The sequence below is a fragment of the Parasteatoda tepidariorum genome, chromosome 4, assembly GCF_982258835.1.
Source record: "Parasteatoda tepidariorum strain Cologne lab strain chromosome 4, Ptep-v5.0, whole genome shotgun sequence".
Lineage (NCBI taxonomy): Eukaryota > Metazoa > Arthropoda > Arachnida > Araneae > Theridiidae > Parasteatoda > Parasteatoda tepidariorum.
In genome coordinates, this window is record NC_141758.1 from 44,264,601 (window position 1) to 44,286,038 (window position 21,438).

General features: G+C 27.1%; 1 protein-coding gene across 4 annotated transcripts in view; it reads left to right on the forward strand.

Moving 5' to 3' along the window:
- Nucleotides 1-58: 58 nt before the first annotated feature.
- Nf1 (neurofibromin 1) overlaps nt 59-21,438 on the forward strand; it is a 102,228-nt gene continuing 80,848 nt past the window's right edge. For all 4 annotated transcript variants that reach the window (XM_016054481.3, XM_016054483.3, XM_016054484.3 and 1 more), the window contains exons 1-11: nt 59-195; nt 5,859-6,002; nt 7,722-7,814; nt 9,212-9,280; nt 11,548-11,666; nt 12,551-12,657; nt 14,727-14,794; nt 14,876-14,951; nt 18,595-18,701; nt 18,785-18,850; nt 19,263-19,439. In XM_016054481.3, coding sequence (XP_015909967.2) covers nt 136-195; nt 5,859-6,002; nt 7,722-7,814; nt 9,212-9,280; nt 11,548-11,666; nt 12,551-12,657; nt 14,727-14,794; nt 14,876-14,951; nt 18,595-18,701; nt 18,785-18,850; nt 19,263-19,439 — 1,086 coding nt within the window. In that variant the 5' untranslated portion in view covers nt 59-135. The remainder of the gene's footprint in view (nt 196-5,858; nt 6,003-7,721; nt 7,815-9,211; nt 9,281-11,547; nt 11,667-12,550; nt 12,658-14,726; nt 14,795-14,875; nt 14,952-18,594; nt 18,702-18,784; nt 18,851-19,262; nt 19,440-21,438) is intronic.

A 21,438-nucleotide genomic window follows, 5' to 3' on the forward strand; every position in this document is an offset into this window, starting at 1 on the left:
TCAGATTTTGACTTGTGTCAATATTTTTATATGTAAGCTAAAAACCAATGTTGCGGATGCTAAATGCACGAAATTCGCTCATCATAACCCAACCTAACCTAACCAAACTTATAAATACAATACAATATTCATACAATGGGTACGCAAAAACCCGTAGAATGGGTTAATTCGTTAATGACCCGTTTTGAAGAACAAGTAATTAGTTTACATTTTAATTTAACGAGCATTGTTTTAATTCTACGAGTCTTGTCTTTTAGCGGCTCAGGAAGTGTCACATTATTTAAATAATGCTAATAGCAAATTATTGCTAAGCTTACCAATAAATATTTTTTCATTTACAAGCCTATATGTTTAAAATTATTTGTTTAATATATGTCTTTTCCTTTTGTACTTGTTTCTTTTTATTATTTATTTAATGATATCACCATAATGTTCATAACAGGTGGAATATTGATCACTTAATTGAGGACCATTTTACGAGGTGATGGGATTGTTTATTAACTCTTTTATAAACTTCGGTTTATAAAAATGGACCTTTCACTGACTTTCTCCAATATGGTTTGAAAAGTGTAAACATTAAAAAAGATTTAACTCAATCCTTTTTTTTTTTTTTTTTATGAGATTTTCATTTTAAGCTCTTAAAGTTTTCAAACACTAGATACAAATAAGAAAGCCTTTAAAAGTTAGTGAATGTATCATAGTAATTGCTTCCAAAATTTGCCGCACTTTTCAATGTTATTACTCAGTTTTGAATAAATTAATTGTCTTACTGTCTTAATATAGTGTCCAATAATTTTAAGTGTATTTATATTTTACTGAGATGTTCTATGATGATTTCTTATGCAATTTTCTATTAGTATTTGCAGTTGAAACATTTTAGATTAGAATAAGATTATATGTTTACTTAACACAGTTTTTAGAAGAAGTTGCTAACAATTCTTTTCTCTTTTTTCATTATTAATTTAATCAAAATTTATTGAAATGTCTTAGAATGCGAAATTCAAGTTATATCATCACATGTTTATCTTTCACTATATGAGAAATTTTTTGTCATCATCTTGAATAATGTGTTTACGGGTGCTAATAGAAAAGGCATTCCTTAAGGATTGATTATTGAAGTAAAGTTAATTACATTACACAGAGTTCTCCCTTAGAATAAAAAAGAGCAAGGTGCTTCCTCTCTATAAAGGACATATTGAGTTTTGAGAGAGCACTCACTTAACACTATAAAAATTTACCAAAATTTGTAATACTATGTAAGAACAAATTTTATCCTCAGCAATTTTTGAATTAACCTCTTATACTATTTTATGTGTTCATTGCAAAAAAGTAATTCTAATTATCAAAGTAAAAGAAAAAATTTTAATTAATAAAAGTAATTGAAGGCATGCTAAAATGTAATCTCTGTGCATATATATATGTAACATAAAAAGCTTCAATTAATCTTTTTATGTTAGTTTCTTTGCTATAAAACTTCTTCCTAATTAATTATTCTATTTGAAATACTTTCTCACACTTTTAAAAGCCACATCCTGTTCTTAAATCTATTTTTGGCTCAAGTATGCATTTAATTAAGAGCAGGACATTTTTCCCTTTGCTCTTGTGTGGGAAACGTTCGATCTATCTCATAAACCAATAGCAACTACTAAGATTTCCCTCTTTCCCTAAATTAAGACATTTTACGGATTTTACTTTGCAAGATTTTCCCTAACATATAACCAAGGAGCGCAACTTTTCGTGTGCACTTTCACTCATTCTCATGACTGCTCTTGTCTAATAATTAATAAATAAATTTTGTACCCTCCTTCCCGACCTATGACCTGTTTTAATCCTTCCACTCGGCAACGACGTTATAAGTCGACAGGATTGAACGGTCGGGAAGGGGTACAGTTCGTACGGTACATTAAAGATATTAAATATCTCATTTGAAAATAAATAAATCAAGGAAGAGGGTACATCAAAAATATGGAATAACTTCAAATCATTTTTTCAAATGGACATTTGGTAAATAAGCAGTCAAATTCTTCTTCAACTTATGGCAATAATTAATTCACCCAATATCTTCATCAAAAAAATAAACTCTTCAAAACTTTTTGTTTATTATAAATGATACCTACGCACAGTGGAACAAAACGATTATCGGTTTTCCATATGTCTATGCTGCATATTTTGTCTACGTTCCTGAGACTACTAGAAAGCTGAGCTTCAATTTCCTTCCTTGGACTAAAAAGAATAACTGCATCGAACTCCTGATAATTAAAATGTTTTTATTGAAACCCTATCCCTTTGAGAAAGCGTTGATTTTACCACTCTTAAGTGCTGAGCTGGATCTTATCGTCGATGAATTGTTTTCACACCCCGGAATAATTTACGATGGTCTCCTTAGATGTTCGACATTCAAAAGAAAAATAAGCTTCAATTTCTCCGTCACTATTGGTGTTAATTTACGATTCATCTTAACGAAGAAACAAATTTTTTCCCTAGCAGCTCTCGTCTTTGATTTTGGAATTGTGTTCACGGAATTTAACGCACTCTCATCTCTGATGTTGTGATTTTCAAAATATCTTGGACTAATTCGAACTTTTTCAAGTATCCTTTGAGTTAATTTTTTTTTACAATTCTCATAAAACAATTTCTTAAATGATTATGATTTTAATTTTTTCCCATATTTGATGTTTCAAAGTGAAACTACTTTTTATATTTTAATCGTATTTACTGTTGAAATTTTTATTTCTTTAAATTTTTATTTTCAGTTAATTGATTTATTTGATTGAAAAGTGTTTCGAGAAATTATTTTCATATTGTTTTATGTGTTACAGCTTCTATGATTTTTTGAGTAGTAGAAATTATATTTTTGTTTTACAGTGATTAGGATTTAAATGAAAATGCCATTTAAATTTTTTTTTCTCTTCATAATGCAACTGCAGTAATTGTAGAAATTTAATTTAGATATGTGAATGCAATTTCGGTGTGGCAAAAATTAAATCAAGAAATGTCAAAACTAATCGAAAAATTTGGAAAAATGAATAAAATATTTGTTTTTAGAATTTAAATTGAAGTACGATCAGACATTAATGCGTAAGTCCAATGTTGGTAATTAGTTCATAGCTAAATTCTAGCTTAGATATTTCCATAGACAAACAACATAAAGATAGGAAAATGATCAAACAAAAATTGAAAAGTATTAGTAACCAAATTCACTTCAAAAACACGTAAGAAATAGAAATAAAATATTTGAATTTCCTAATTGTGACAAATTAAATTATCAATTAAGATCTCTGCACAAAAATTACTTTAAAAAAATATCCGAGCTAAAATTAAAAAAAAAAAAAAAAAAAATTATGTCCAAAAAGAAAAAATGAAAGATATAAATGAAAAAAAAAATAAAAGGTAATTTGCAAATAAACCAAACTTGCACTTCAGATTAAAAATAAGGAAAATAGCTAGATCAGTCAAAAATTAAAAACTGATTTACCTTAATACCATATTGAATTTGAAAGTTTGTTTTGGATTTCAATTAGCGATAAATTGTGTTAAACGGGTTGTAATGTAAAATCTGAGAAGACTGATCACCTTTTCTGATTATAAAAGCAATTTGTCTGTACACATATTTCCTGAAATCCGGGTTAATAATTGCAATAAAAATACCAAGAAAGAAAATAAAAATACAAATAAATAAATATAAAGAAAGTAGAGGAAATAGAAAGAAACGAAAAATAAAAGAGAAAAGGAAAAGAAAATATGTTACAGAAAGCAAATTTTGGACATAAAGAAAAAAAAAAAAATTTTTTTCCGGATATTTAGCTATTAAAGTGATAAATATTAAAGGTAAATAACAAATAAAGTGAAATAAAGACAATATTGAAATCTTGGACTTCAGAATAACAACCACTGTGTCATTTTTGTTTTCAAACAAGGTAAACAAAACTCAAATCTAATTTCAGATTGAAATTTTTCCTGTAAAACTGTTTTTTGCATTTTGTGTTTTACATTTTAACTTGCACATTTTTAACAAATGTTTATAAATTTTTGTCATCATGACTGAAGAGATAACATAAATTGGTTATAAAGAATACTTCTTATAGTGAAAAAACTGTAATGTGATCTTTAAACAAAATACTTTTGAAACTGAAAAAATTGTTAAGTCAAAAAAACTGTTGAAAATGAAAATTTTGAATTTGCTGATGATGCTACTACAGATTTTTAATTGTGTTAAAATTTTTACAGTGAGAACATATGTAAATGTTTTATAATTTATATTACTTTTATATATTGTTACCATTACAAATTTGATTATTTTATTTGTACTTCTACCATAGGGAAGATTTTGCAAATGGATAATTTTAAAATTTTTGGATTCTAATTAAACAATTTTGGCGAAGGGGGATGTAACATAAAAAGCTTCAATTAATCTTTTTATGTTAGTTTCTTTGCTATAAAACTTCTTCCTAATTAATTATTCTATTTGAAATACTTTCTCACACTTTTAAAAGCCACATCCTGTTCTTAAATCTATTTTTGGCTCAAGTATGCATTTAATTAAGAGCAGGACATTTTTCCCTTTGCTCTTGTGTGGGAAACGTTCGATCTATCTCATAAACCAATAGCAACTACTAAGATTTCCCTCTTTCCCTAAATTAAGACATTTTACGGATTTTACTTTGCAAGATTTTCCCTAACATATAACCAAGGAGCGCAACTTTTCGTGTGCACTTTCACTCATTCTCATGACTGCTCTTGTCTAATAATTAATAAATAAATTTTGTACCCTCCTTCCCGACCTATGACCTGTTTTAATCCTTCCACTCGGCAACGACGTTATATATATATATTTTTTACTTTTCGAATAAGTAAACTTACGTAAAAAGTTTGGTTGATAAACAACTTCAAAACTTTTTTCTATAATTTAAACTTATTGTTATGAAAAATTAAATAGTTAAAGGTGCATTTTTTTGAAGAAAAAAAGTTATTCATTTAAAAAGTAGTTTTTAAATTTAAAATCACTTAAAAATTTATTACTACCCCTACCCACCCCCGGAAAAAGGTACTTATACAAATTTAACCAGTTGAGAATAATCCTACAAAGTGAATGCTTGTAATAATAATCAGAATTAAACCTATAAACTCATATAATTTTACCAATGTATGATTATTATTTAAAAAGTAATTTTTTTTTTTTTTTTTTTTTTTTCAAAATGCATGCAAATTTTACAATGCAGAGTATGAATAAGGGATGTTGGCTTATTTTTATAAAGGGGGGTGCATTTTTGGGGATCAAAGAGCAAGCAGCCTTCAAAAAAGGATTATGGAGAACTCTGCATTATGTTTAATTCTCCACTTACAAAACCTGTTAACAATTACTTATTTTGTGAACAAAATTATAGAATTTTAAAGAGATAATTTAATTTAATATTTGAAAATTTTGTTAAACTAATCAATAAGTTCTATTGCAAATTTTAAATATTTTTCCTTTAATTTTGTTTACTGATTACTGTTTAAATTTTGTTTTAATCTTCAAATTAATTATGTAACAAAAGAAATCTGAATAATTTGTCAAACCCAGAAAATGTATAAAAGAACCCTGAACGAAAAAGAAAAAACAACTTGGGTTTTTTTTTAAAACAAAAAACTTGAATTATTTGCAACCTAGGTCTGATTGAAGTTAGCTTATCTTTAAAATATTTTGGCAGTGCGCCTTGTTGACTGATAATTTTTTTTTTTTTTAATTATAATAAAATACATTTGAACTATGTGGAACATCTGAATACAAAAGCATTGCTAAGAAGATAATAAAATATTTAGGTTTATGTTGTAATAATATTTTTATTTACAAGTTGAACTGGTGTATATTTTTCTAGCTCCCATGCAGAAGTGGCCCTCAAACAACACATTCACGTATTAATGTAGAACAGAACAAAGAAAGCCTCATAAACATCAGTAAATATAGATTTTCATTAGTGATTACTGGTTTAACGAAAATTCTTCACAGTGTAAATGAAATGGTAAGTTTTAAAAATTTTTAATGTAATTATTATCTTGCAATGTAAAGTAAAATTTCTAACACAAAAGTTTTATTCCCTGAAAAATTTAAATCGAATGTATCTATATTACCTAATAAGAAAATGTAAAAGTAATTAATCTTCATGGCATTGCAACCAAAATTTAATCAATTTTTTCAACCAATTGATTTGGTTTCAACAAAAAATTAACTTCTCATGTTATTCATTGGAAAAATATGTGTTCGAGAGGTGAAATCTGAATGTTGACACTCTAGCAAATTTTCTTTGTGAGCTAACTATTTATTGGTGAAACTTAATTCTGAAATTTTAATAGTGTTTTCTTATTTTTAACTGAAAATGTTTTCTTAGTAATTCAAATTTTCTACTTCAACGAGCATTAAAGATTGTTGCTTTATATATTGAGTGTTAAATATTGTTTGTAGAAATAGGAAAAGATTATAATGTTTTGTAACTACAGTAGAGAACCGATTATCCGGAACGGTCGGGACCATCGCTATTCCAGATAACCGATTTTTCCAGTTTTCTGAATCGCTACAAAAAGGTGTTTTTTTATTGTTAAACCCAACTAAGAAAAAAAAAATTTAAAATAATCTTAAAAGTAAGAAAAAACGATGAAGCAATGCACTAATGAGTATTTCCAAAATGATGGTAAAGTAAACATCTTTAAAAAAAGAAAGAAAAATCGTAAAATCTTATGAGTAAAAAAAAATTTTTTTTTAAGAATGGCGAGAAAATTTTATCGAATTTTGTTCCGGTTTTTTGGTTTTCCGGTTTTCTGATTTCCGGCTAACGGGTTCTGTACTGTACTTAAAATCATCATACATTGTTTGTAAAATCTGTTTTATAGAAGGAAGTTTTTTTTAAAAATACTTTTGCTGGTTAAAATTAGGGGAAAAACGTTAATTATACCAGAAAACTCTACAATGATCTCCGTAATTATATTGTAGCTCTAGTGCAATGTAAATGAACCGTAATCACATTCTTTTCATATTTTTCTGGAATATATTAGTATTATAGTATTTGCCAAAATGTAATTACAATCACATTGACAAACGTATTGTAAACAAGTTTCGAAATGTAATGCACTTTAATAAATCTTCTTCATAAGCTCACCTTTGTTTATTAAAATTTTATTTGTGATCCTTTTCAACTTGTAAATTTTTCATAATTATACAAAACTTCAATAATCACTTCTGATTGGCATCATCCAATATTTGTGTATCTACTTTCACAAATGTTTTATGTTAGTTGAACTTATGAATTTCAAGTTCCTTATAGTTAAACTTCTAATATATCCTTGGAAAAAAATTTTTATTAAGAAATAATTACCTTTTATTTTTCTGTTGAAGTTTTCACTTTAACTTTTTTTTCTCATATTCTATTGAAGTTCAATACAATGTCAATATAATTCATCACAAAGAAATTCCACTTCATTATATTTATGATTTTTTCTCCCTTTAAAATTTAGGTATAAAAAAATTGATACTTTTTCATTTCACTGCCACAAGCAATTTCTGTTATTTTATCTGTTTATCTACTTTTTTTAAAAGAAAAAAAAAGTCACATAAAAATAAAAAATAAAACTGTTGAATTTACTATCACTCAATAAGTTCGTATTTGCGCTCAATATCATCTGCTGTGGCAAAATAAAAAAGGATAAAGAAAAATATCTTCTAACAAAAGATTTTTTTATTCTTTCAGAGGCAACATGCACAATTTCAGCCAGAATTTGAGAAAAATTTTTATGAATCTCAATTGATTGTATTAGATACTTTAGAAAGGTGCTTAAGTGGGGTAAGTATACAAAACTTATATATCTATTTAAATATTTCATAGTTTCTAACTAATTTCCTAATTGACGCAATTATTTTTCAAAGCTGTGATTGATTTTATGTTTATTTACTTTAAGAATAGACAAAACTATTATGATAATATATGTAATTAAATGTAGTACAGACTTAGCTCCAAAATATATTTCTTCTTGAAGTAATCCTCTATAAGTCTTTTTTCTCTGTGTTATGTTAAGTTGCCTCCTATCCGAACCAAATTAAATGAACAGAAAATTAATAGATAAAACACAACTTGATATTGTGTTGTATTTACTTAAACTAATGAGAATTACAATTTAAAAAAACTTGAAAGTTATCCTGTCAATCAAAATTATGTGTATCAGATAAAGGCACTCGGCTATAACTTTAATCTACTAACATCTATTATGTTAAATTAACGAAAAATAATTTCATTCATTTGGAATTTAAATTATTTAACATTTAAAATATTTTTACTGAATTAGTAATGAACCAAACTCATGTCCTGTTAGGTTTTGAAGCATATATTTAAGTATATGAATTTGTTGCAACATTATTCATGAAACAATTTGTAAAATATTAATTAAAATAAGTAATTTACAAGCACATGGGTGGAAATAGGAACAATTAATAAACTAATGGTTATTTATTTATGTTACTACTAGTGAAAAACAAATCTGTGTGCCACATGGCCAAGAATACAAAAGTGTGTATGCATCTCTTTTAGCTTAACCATTCACGTAGAATTATAAAATATTTTTATATACCATTAATTGATACATTGAAAAAACAATATACAACATACTAGGAGCAGAGATGCGAAATAAAAAAAATAATTACAAGAAAACGTGTTAACTTGAATGCCACGTGGAATAAAAAAATTAGTTACATTTAGATTAACATTGAAATTTCTATCGTAATTAGTTTTTAAATTTATGTTACGTCAGATTTTAAATTAGTAATAAAAAAAAGTTAAGAAAACTATTTATCTTTAGAACGATACCCGGCATCATTTACTTGTAGCTGCAACTAATGAAAAACACGTCTTATATGGGGGGGGGGGGAATTGACTAACTGAAATTCAAAGCTGTCAAACCAGAGAAGGCGTCAAAAAGACATGACGATCAAAAAAAACATGCAAAACGACAACTGATTGGATTCAGAAGTCAGAAAAATGTATTTCAAATTTTAAAGTGACTTTTCATTTGACTTTTAAGGAAAGTAGTTAATATCAAATAATTGATGAATTTTATTATGAACCTTAAAATTTGTTGCTTTCTACTGACTTTAATCTGTTTCCTCTAAAAACAAAAATTTTATCATGCTTAATACTGTACTGATGATTTAATGTATATAAATCATGATTTAATTTATTTATTATAGCAACCTAAAGAAACTTCTAGATATGATGAAGCTATGAATGTTAAATCTCTGCTTAGAGAACTATGCCAGGTATGTGGTTTTTATTATTATTAGATTTTGAATTCAAATAGTTTGATCATTAGTTTGAAACAAAATGGTTAAAATGATATTATTGGCCACTTCAAATTTTGTGAAAAATATCATTTTGAGTAGAATCAAAAATATTTTAATATAGATACATGATTAAATGATTTTAAAGTTATAATTTTTTGTTAGACTTATATTAAGTTTAAATGTTTTATCTAAATAACATTCAAAAGTTAGAGGAATGTAATTATATTTTTTTAAAGTATAGTAAATGATATTGGAGTGTCAAAAGTATATGTACTGGACTAGAAAATGATGCTCTGCATATATTATAAAAAATTTTTGCTAATATTATCAATATTCAAAAAGTAGCAAAAGGATAGTTCATGTTGGGCAATACTTTAGGAACAATTATTTTGTGTGTTTTAAATTGAAAAAAAAAAATAATAATAATTTCTGGAAAGGATAATTCTATTTCAAGGCCTGCAATAGAATAGTGTATCTGATTATTTGTCAAGACCTCACTAAAAGAATGTCTATATGAAAACTCAAATTTAACATTCCGGAGCAGCAAACATCAAATCTTTCTTTAAATTTTACAAAAAATTATTGAAAAAGTTTGAATAAAAAAATTATATATGTTTAATGGTGAAGAAAGAGCATTTTGCTGATATTTCATTTCTTAAATACTATCAACTGGGTTTTTATTTATATAATTTTGTTTTTGCAAATACTACTGTTTACAAAACTTGCTAAATGTGTAATCAGTCTATTAAATAATAAATAACTGTTCTGCTCAAAGTAATTTTGAATATTTCGGTTTATTTTATTTAATGTGTTCAGATATTAATCATTTTGCTCTACACCTAATATTATTTAACTGATGAATTAAAATTTCGTTTGCCTTAATTTAACTATGTGTTTTATATCATTTGAACATTTATTTATCATTATTATTTTAATAATATAATCACAGTTAAAAATCTAATTAAAGTTATATAAATTTAAAAAGAATTAATGTGTAATTTTAAATTAATATTGTGGTGAGTCATTTGTAAGAATAATTAGTTACATAACTCTCTTTATATCAAGGCATTCAAAAAGAAGAGGACCAATTTTATTATTAATAAAATTACATCATAGGTATAATTTCCTTAAATAAACACATGTATCACAACCTTGAGATGTCTCAGTGATGTTTCTTTGTAGCATCAAACATAATTAATGACACTGCTTGTTCAGCTTACTCAGATTTCATAATACCAATTACATAATGTAATGTAGCGAATTCCAGCAATAGGTTCATTAAACTCTACATTCTGTTTATCTAGTTGCTACAAAAAGAAAGAAAAAACTGTTTTAAATCAAATCAATTGTTTGATTCATTTGGAAGGGGGGAGAATTCCTAATTTTTTCTCATCCTGATCAAATTGTAATGATTTTTGTTTAACTTTAATGTTTTATGTAATCTTCATATAGACAAAGACATAATTGATTTTGTTTACTGTAAATTATTTAAAAAATTATCTAACATTAGATGAATTTTGATCTAAATTTACATAATTTAAAATTTTTATGAATAAATTATATTACTGAAAGAGATAAAGGGGACCAAAAGTTGTGATTAGTTTTCCTTAATTTGCTCTGAATAAATATTTTAAAGATAGCTTACTGTCGATGTCTAGGAGCAACGAATAAAAGTATAAAAACAAAAGCAATGTAATGAATTTTTTTATAGCATTCACTGATTAGACCAAAACTATCTTTCATAGCTTTTGCAGAAAAGATAATATAACAAATTGACGCTTTGATTACACAAATGACTAATGTTTTATCTAAGAATGTTTTCAATAAGTGAATCATTAAAATTTATGTTATATTGCTTAATAAATAAAGAAATTATGCAATTAGCTTTGTAAAAATATTAGAATGCTATTGATCTAATGTATCTCAAACATATAAAATTTTTTGTACAAGAAGTTTTAGTTTTGTAAAATATATTTTTAATCTAAATTATGTACTTTTGTAATCAAAAAGGCGAGAAACATGTATATATTGTTTGTGGTAAAATAAAACATCTTTAAAATGTATGTAAATTCTAGAAAAATTTTATATACTATTATATTTTCGCTATTCAAACATATTTTTTAACAAAGTGTACAGAAATTACCTGAAATTTTATTTCAGTAGTTTACAATTATAGTGCCTTGCTATTTTTCCTAATAGTTAATTTTTGAAGTAAACATTTATTTAATTTTTAACTATTTCAGTTTATTGATGTGCCAAGTGAAAACCATATGATAGTCCAATTAAAGAATCTTGCTTCCAAAGTTCTTTTTTCTCTGAGTTTAAACAATTTCAATGCTGTTTTTAGTCGCATATCTGCAAGGTAAGATAATAAAAAATAACTTTGTTTTCTGATATATAGTTAATCTCTTTTTTTAAATTAGTATTATTCATGATTAATGTGCTTATAAAATATCTGAATTAAAATCATAATGTTCACATTTTCTAAAAGACTTTGTTTAAGATTTTTTTTTTTTTTGGCAACTGATTATATTTTCATTTAATGTTTTAAATTTATACAATTTTGTGTTCATTAATGAAGGACTCCTTTACTTAATTATAATAAAGTTGCTACTAAAAAATAAACTGAGTGTAAAAATTATTAATAATATTTGTTCTATATATTAAAATAATATACATTGAATAACTATTCAGAAAAGTGCAGTTTGTAAATGTTCTTCTTAAACAACTTCGGGTGAGCACTGCTATTAAAGGTTTTTATTATTTCCAACTATTTTTTTTAATAATTGTAACGATATTATGTTACGTAGGACACATCTGATAAAAGGTAAAAACATGAAAATTAGCTTGAAGATTATTAAGAAAAGATCATAATTTTGTATTGCGAAAAAAAAGAAAAAGCTAAAATGCCTTTCTAGTCGTATATAAAAAAAATTGAATTCATTTTTAGACAAAAAGTAAGTAGACAAATATGAGTTTAAAGACTTAAGTTTCAAAAATTGTTTCCCAGACCATTTCCAATAACCTATTGTGCAGCTCTAGTGTGACGTAAATGAAGTACTTACCTCACATATTGTCAAGGAAGCAGCTAAAATATCATTCAAAATACAATAATAACAGTAGAGTTTGGCAGTGTTATATAAATTCAATTTATCAATGCTACCACTACTTTCATTACTCATTATTTTTATATGGATTTATTAATGTTGACTTGTTATGACTTGTGTTAATTTATTTATTCTTCAGACTGCAAGAACTATCGATTACCAATGAAGAAAACCCTGATTTCATTGACATAGAGCTTATCCAGCATATCAATTTAGATGTGACTCGTTTAATAAAACTTTTAAATGGTATGTCATTTATAAATGGCTATAATAATTATTTTATTGATATAACAATTGCATAATTGTAAATTTTTTTCCATGTTACTATTTTTTTTTTCCTTATAGCAGTATTGAATTTTTATATGTATGTTAAAAGACCTGTAAATCCTTAGTGTTAATTTATTTCATATTGAAACCAATGATTATCAATTTCGAGATTTCACTTATGTGATATTTCTTCTGTTACTAAAATATTTATTTATTCTCGAATAGTGTAGTTTTCATTCATTTGTGAAAAACACTTTCACCAGTCATCATCAACAATGACTCGACAGCCCAGGATGGGCCTTGGTCCTCTCGAGAAGTTTTTTCATGGTCAACCTGTTTCCTGCTAGCATTTTCTAGTTTTTAGTTTTTAAGACCAAAAGGTCTTTTTCTAAGCCATCTATCCATGTCAAATTTCGCCTGCCTTTTTTTCGTGTGCCAACTGGTCTGGCATTAAAAACTCTTTTTGTGGTACAGTCTTCTGACAACATGGCCTGCTCATTTAATTCTTTGTCGTTTAATGAAGTTAATAATGTCAAGTTCATTATATGATAAAGCTTTAAATTTGTTCTTCTAAGCCACTTACCACTTTTTTGAATTCCTCCAAAAATACTTCTCATCACTTTTCACTCCACAATACCCAACATAACCTCACCTCTACCAGACATGGTCCAGTTTTCTCAAGCTTATGTTAAAATTGATCTTAAAAGAAGTTTATACTGTAAAACTTTTGTTTTTCTATAAATTACATTAGATTTTATGGTATTTTTTAAATGGTATTTTTATGGTATTATTCATTAAAATATTTATTGACTTTAGTGATTCTCTTTTGTATTTCTGTTTTAATGTTGTTTCTGTTGTTGATTACAGAACCTAATTAAACGAAATTGTCAACAACCTTAAATTTATATTCTTCAATTTCTAAGTGTGTGTTATTGCAGCTTGTTTTAGTACAGGGCAAATATTTAGTTTTGTTCTCGTTTATTCTCGGGCCCATCCTGAGAGCCGCTTTCTCTAAAGTCTCTTTTTTTCATAAATACTTAATTGAATAATTACTATTATTTTTTATTTATTTGTGAACTGCTATCTACTACAATGTTTCATTTTATACAATGCCATCTTATAAAGAACATAAAAAATTTCATTAAAAGAATTTTTGAATAATTTTGTTAGAAAATTGTCATATAATAAATATACATATCTTTCTTTGTCAAATGTTTCATTCCTAATCTATAATATAGTATTTTTTATTGTTAAGCTGAACTCAAATGTAGTTTTGCTCAATATACTCCATTTTGTTTCATTAATTATTTATATTCTGAAAATATGTTAAAGAACGAAAGGACAACACTTTTTTCTTTGCTATCTCTCATAATTTTAGACATGGATCATATTTTGTCTTAAAATTTTATTAATTTTCCAACAAAATATAAGTAATATTTCAAATAAATATTTCAAACAGATAGGATTTTCTAGTCGAATGTTATTACTTTTAATATTGTTATTTCAATATTAGAAAAAAATTGTAACCAAAGCATTAAAAAGAGTAAACTGTTTTTGAATTTTTTTTTCATAAATTAAATTTTAAAAGATATTTTGATAAGTTAAGAAATTCTGATATATTTAGATTAGCAATAAGTTTTCTTTCTTTTTCATATTTATTTATTTAATATCATTAATTTTATGCCCAGTATCAAAATTTACTGTGTCGATCTGGAGTATTGTCTTCTTAATCCCGAGTTTGTCAGCAATTCCTAGGTAATTTGTCAAAAATTATTCTTTTTAGAAATCAGTTTATATTACATATGTTCAAATATGTATGTTTACGTATGTTTAAATTCAGAAGGGGGAAAAAACATTTTTTAAAAAGGATGAATTTGCAGATATTATTGAAATAGAATTTAAATAATCGCAATATAAATAACTTAAAATTTTTATTATTGAATGTTAGGATACAATTAGATTTGCCTTTCTAATATCTAAGAACTAATTGCTGAGGTTTATGTAACTAATATTTTTAATTGTAATTTTTTTTTTTCCATTTATTTTAGAGGTTAATCAGAAGTTTAAGAGTTTAAAGAAAAATGTTTATGTCGTTCTGATGAATTGTCTAGAAAAAGTATGTATTTTTTGTTACTTTTTGTTTCTTTAAAAAAAATTTCCTGTATTTAATATTTGTTTAAACTTATTCGTTGTAAAGGCAATTTGGAATTGGATGGATACGTACCCTAAAGAATTCATGGAACTTCAAAGAAAGACTAATGAAGAATTAGCTGGTAATTTTTTTCTAAGAAATTTTTATTTTTTTCAAACCTAATGTATTTTTTAATCACTCTATGTATGTTAACATCATGCATAGCTGCCAATTCTACTGGATTTTGCCAGTTTCTTCTAGTCTTCCAGTTTAATAAAAATTTATGCTAATTATTGTATATTTTACGCAATTCTCTAAAATTAGAAAAGTTTCTGAAGAAAAATAATCTTTTAAAATAGATATTTTACACAATTTATTGTTTGGATCAGTATTTAAATAAGTATCGTTGAATTATGAACCAAACCTCATTTATAGTAACAAAACTGAAGCCTCTTTTCTTTCTTTTTTAATTTTCTAAAATTTTTAGTTTTCTTTTTTATTTATTCAGAATTCTCTATTTTTAAATTTTGCTATCACTCATAAATGAAAAATATTGCAGTCATTATAAGTTTGAGATATCCAATATTTTTTTCAAAAAGTTGGTACCAATACTGAAAGCTATTATCTTGTACTCTTTTTTTTTTTTTTTTTTTTTTTGATGATTTAATATTAATGGGGGTTTATATCATCTATAAGGGTTTTTTTTTCACCTTGTAATGCATTTTCATTTATTATATTTATAAAAATTTTTATCAATTAAAAAAAAATTTTGGAGAAGATTGATTTAACATTAATTAGAAAATATTGTTCTATGAAAGTCAAACTTTGTATCAATAATATTAAGGAAACCATATTTCATAATTATTTTTATTCTCACAAATGTTTTCTACAATGAAGCATTTATTACACTTACTAATTATTTCTAAAAGTGTAATAAATAGGAATTTATTGGAGTTTTTTTTTTGTATCAATACTTTTTAAAGAAGGGTTATTTTTCAATAGATGGCACCACTATGATAAAATTTAAAAGCAATCAAAATGATGATATTTCATGAGAAATTTTTATTTATTCTTTTAAAATGGGATTTTTGGGGTAAATTGTGGATATAAATTGTATTAACATTTAAGGAGGTTTAGATTATCACTTTTATGGTGTATTAGTGGGTTTGTAGCTGGTTTTTCTTATGGATCTTTTTTTTTTGTTCTGACGTCCACTGGATGCGGGATGACTTTTGAGCGAGTAAACAGGTCAGTGTGAATTATTCCGCCTTGCTGAGAAAAGTATAAGAGGCGTGAAGAGTGGCTGAAAAAGTAGTACGACGGGAGTGCCTGAAAAAGGTAGTACGACGGGAGTGCCTGAAAAAGTAGTAAGACGGGAGTGCCTGAAAAAGTAGTACGACGGGAGTGCGGATCGTGCCCGATGGAATGTTGAGTTGAAACATCACCGCTGACAGGATCTATCATGGCTGTTAGAAGTATGTTCTGAGCCGGTATCATCGAGAATGAGCTTAGATTTAGCTGGAATCTCGGAATGAGTTCATCTAGGCGGAAATGCTGAAAGGTTGATATTTGGAAAGAGTCCCTGGATACCGCGACTAAGTACGCCACCTTGATCGGATGAGCTGTTGCCTGGAAGAAAGTTGATCTGAAGCCTCATATAGTTGACTGGAAATGATAGCCGGAGTGTCGCTAAATTCAAGACGGTTGACAAGAAGTGAGCGTTCCTCGGCAGAAATCGAGTGTTTCTAAAGAGCTGAATGGTGGTCGGAAGGTCGAGGTTCTCCTAGTCCACAAGTCTACCTGCAGGCCCGGTGGGCGTTCCAGAAGGTGATCTGCAAGTTCCTTTGTATTTATAAACTCTAATTTCTTGCCTTTTTTAGTAACTTTTTAGAACAGAATTTTATTCCGTATTTTAAATTGTTTCTATCAGGTGTTAAGATACATATTTTAAGATGAGCATTGGATATTTATTTTTAATTATCTGTTGTAGGAATATAATGACCTAAAGTTAAATGTTTTTGTAAATTTGGAATGAGCTAGTAATTTTATTTCGTAAATGCCTCGTTTAGTGTGAATTAATTTAATGTTATGCATATGAAATTTAAAAGTGCTTTTATCGAAAAGTTTTATCTTGAGTATAACCATTTGGAAATTTAAAAGTGTATAAATTGAAATTTTGAGTGCACATGAAGGCATCTGGAAATGATCGGGATTGTGTTATAGTTATAATAAAATTTACTTTTGATTGTTAAAAGTTTCATGTACTTCATTATTCAAGTGTCTATTTTTGAACCTGGGTAACCGTTACCAAAATTCAATTAATGAATCACAGCCTTGCCAAAGTTTGAAGGGTAACGGGTTACTCTTACAATTAATTTTGATCCATTATAAAAAGCAGCTGCATAAAATGAAATAAAGTGCATGCATTATATCTCATTACTGCTCTCTATCTGAATTTTTTCAGAATATTAATTATAGAACCATTGAAAACTAAAATACAAATTCCAACATTTTTTTATAAGTTTACTGATTACTTTCCAAACAATTCTGAAGGTAAAAATAGTTTGACTGAAATATGTGTAAGAAAATATTTTTGTTTTAATACTGATTCATTAGTTTTTGAAATTTTATTCAATGATAGACGAAAAATTAAGTTTTAGGTCATAAAATGTTCAAATTTACTTTCATTTTTGAAATTGTATTATGCGTTGTTTTTAAGTGTTTGTTTATGTCATAAAACTTACCGAGAAGCATTTTTTAAATAACAAATGTACAAATGGTAAATATTTATACTTGTATGAAAGTTTAAATACTCAAACGTATGATTCCGAATACATTGTTACAAATAATATTGTATTTAAAATATCGCATTTGAAATAAGGAGATTTTACAAAAAATGTGGAGATTGCTAGGCCGTAAGTAAGACATCCGACTATAACAACTGCTGAGAAAAGGATAATATGACATTGATTTATGATGGCATAGTCACAAATTGAGCGTGCCAAAAAGTGATTAGTCAAATTTGTAATTCATGTGTCATGACATTCGTCATTTAAGAAAACTTTTGAAAAAGGCCTTAAAAACGAGAAATATCTGACAAAAAAAAATTCAGAAAATTGTGTCAATTAATGCTACAATAGTCGCGAGTAAAGCACCTTTAAAAGTGATTATTCACATTCGAAATTCAAGTATTAAAATAAAATTGTATTTAGAATATCAGAATTTGAATGACCATATCAAAATTCTGTAAAAGCAAAAAATAGCTAAAATAACTTCCAAAAAAAAGCAATTAGAAATGGATGTAAATTAAAGACGGAATACCTGTGAATCATGCACAACTTAAAGTGATAACTCAAATTTGAACTTCGGGTGTTGCAATATTAAAAATACTGAAGCTCGAAAAATCACGTGACCAAAAAAAGTTTATTAAGTATCGAAACAATTATAAGAAAGCGATGAGGATGATTGGTGGAATTGTTGTTAATTAGGAGTGATTACTCTAAGTAATTGGAGTATCCTACTAACATCATATCAAAAATATTAGAATTTTGAGAAATCATGTGAAAAAAAGACGGGAAAACGATAGAAAATCCAAATCATCAGTAAATACTAGCAATTTTTGCTATTGCTCTTTTCTTTAACTATCAATTTGTTTTTTTTTTTTAACTAACAATATCATACTTGTTAGTCTACAAAATCACGCTCTGAATAGGTCTATCCAAATATGTGACCTTTCCTCTAAAAATTTAATAACGTTATGTGATTCTTCAGTGTTCATTTTACAGATTGCTGTGATCGCTTATTTGACCTGTTAGACAATTTTGCTGAAAATAATAATAAAAAGAGAATGGCCACTTGGCCTTTACAAATGATGTTGCTTGTATTATGTGCCGTAAGTTATTTATTTTTTTACAAGCTTTATTTTGGTATATTTGTTAATTTTTATCTTTCCATAATCTTTGAATATTTTTATAGAAAATTCTTGAAGAAATTGTAAATGCTGATGCTGGTGCTCCATTTTCTCCTAAACATTACAGAAAAGTAATTTAGTTATTTGTTGTTGTTTTTTTTATTTCTATTCTAATATTTAAAAAAAGATTGTATGAATGCTTAAATTGCTAACTTATTTTTTCATATATTTACTACTTTGTATTTTTTAAGATACAGTTTTGAGTGCAAATTTATTGCAATTAGTATTTTAAACTAAACATCTTACTGTTAATTGTTCATCTTACATTAATGAATGAATGAGATATTTTTATAATAATGAAACAGTTGTAAAATTTGTTATAACTTTTTATATTTTTATAAAATTTAAATAATTTAGTTAATACTATTTATGATTAAATATTTTAGGATAATTGAATTTTCATAATTACTGATCTAAATTGAATTGTATGTATATAATTTTCGTTTTGTAAAATGCTCTCAAGTTCCTTTGTGTTATTTTCAGCGCCAATTTGTGGATAGCGTTAAAAAAGCTTTAGTCCCCCATTCTTCAAGCAAACAGTTAAGTGAAGCTGCAGCTGTAACATCTGTCCGATTGTGTAAAATATCAACTTATATAAATATTTTGGATAGCAACAATGTGGTGTTTTCCCTAGTGCAAAATGTGATCACTGATTTAAAAGTAAGTTTATAACTCTTCATAAATCATTTGCATTGAATTCATTATCCTTCAAAACCATTCCTCTCTGGATGTTTGCCTATTTTAGGTAAATATAGACATTGAGTTGTTCAGATCATCTTACGTCGTTTTTTTTTTTTTTTTCTTCAAATTTTTATTATTTTTCTTATTTTATAGCATTGCTTTATCCACTTCCTTATTCTGTATACTATCATTTATAATTCAGGTTTAGTGCTATATTTAGCCAATGAATATCATATCATGTGCTATTTAACAACATCTAGATCAGTGGTTCCCAACCGGGGGGGCGATCGCCCTAAAGGGGTCGATAGAGCTTCTCAAGGGGGGGCGATATTCCTTAGGGGGGCGACGAGTATTCAAAAGATAAAAATTGCTAATAGTATTAATAATAAAAGCTATTTGAGATTGAAATTGAAAATATATATGAAACTTGTGGTTCTGGTGTAGGCAAAGAATTATGATAGTTGAAAATTTAAAAAAAATCCAGGATCGTTTTCGTCATAAAATTTTGGTATCGCAGGCGGTCACTCTGTTCCTCTGAGCAATAATGCTGTTTCCAGGCGTATTAATGAAATGGCCGCCGACGTTGAATCAAAACTCATCAAATTTTTGAAAGAAGGTACATTTGCGTTGCAGATTGATGAATACTGTGATGCCAGTGATAGATGATGACTGTGATAGATAACAAAGCTGTTTTAGCTTACGTGAGATTCATAAATGAGGGTAAAGAGATTAACGAGGAAATGTTGTTTACAAGAACTTTGAACACAGATACAAAAGGGTGGTCGATTTTTAAATTGGTCAAAGATTATTTTGAGGAAAAAGAAATTCCCCTTACAAATGTAAGTGCTTGTGCAACAGATGGTGCTCCAACCATGTCTGGTTGTCATACTGGGTTTCTGGGTCACCTTAAAAAAGAAGTACCGGAAGTTATCTCACCATTCATTATGTCATTCATTGTCAACTTTAGGCTGCGAAAAATTGGTTATTTCTGGCATCAATAAAATAAAAGCTAATTTTCTTGATAACCTTTTGTTCCGAGAACTTAGCCATGAAAATGATGAAGATTTCAAATTCCTGCTCCTACATACAGCTATGAAATAGCTTTCAAAAGGAAACTGAGTCGTTTCTTCGAATTGCTGGATTCGGTTACTGAGTTTCTCGACACCACTGATCCTGTTTTAAGTGAGAATTTGAAGCAACGCAAGTTGGAAACTGCGTACCTCATTGATAGTTCTGAAAAAAAATGAAGGAAATCAACGTAAAACTTCAAGGAAATAAAATGAACATTATCAAGGCTAAGGGAATCATATCTTCATTCATCGCCAAGTTTGATATCTACAAGTCAAACATTGGTAGCAAAGAGCTAATGCAATTTCCAACTCTTGAAAAGTGTTCAATGGCAGATTTCGAGATTCTCGAAAATAAAATCTTAATTTTTACTGATCACCTTGATCAGTTATGGAATCAAGATTTAAAGATTTGATGAAATTAGAAATTCCGGATTGGATTTTCGATCCTTTCTCTTTTGAAGTTGTGGATAAGCTCACTTCTTTCTTGTAGACTGAGTTTTTAGATTTGAAGAAAGACTAAAGTCGTCTTTAAAAAATACGGTTACAAGTTAGCTTAGGTAAAGCTTATGGACACTTATCCACAATTGTGGAAATAAACTGAGCCGCTTTTCATCTCATTCCCGTCAACATATTTAGTGGAGAGAGGATTTAGTTCTGTCATCCAGCTGCTCACAAAGCAAAGAGATAGGTTGGACATTTGCTTCAAAGGAGACCCGCGTTTAAATCTGACGAGCATAAAACCTGACATTCAAGCTTTAACTTGAAATACACCAAGCACAGGGCAGTCATTGAAGTGGTAAAAATGTACTTTTTCACTCTTCATTTTTTTTCTCAAATTTTAGTTGTTAACGTTTTAACTTTTTCTTGATTACATTAAAATATGGATTTAAAAAAATGTACTTTTGTTT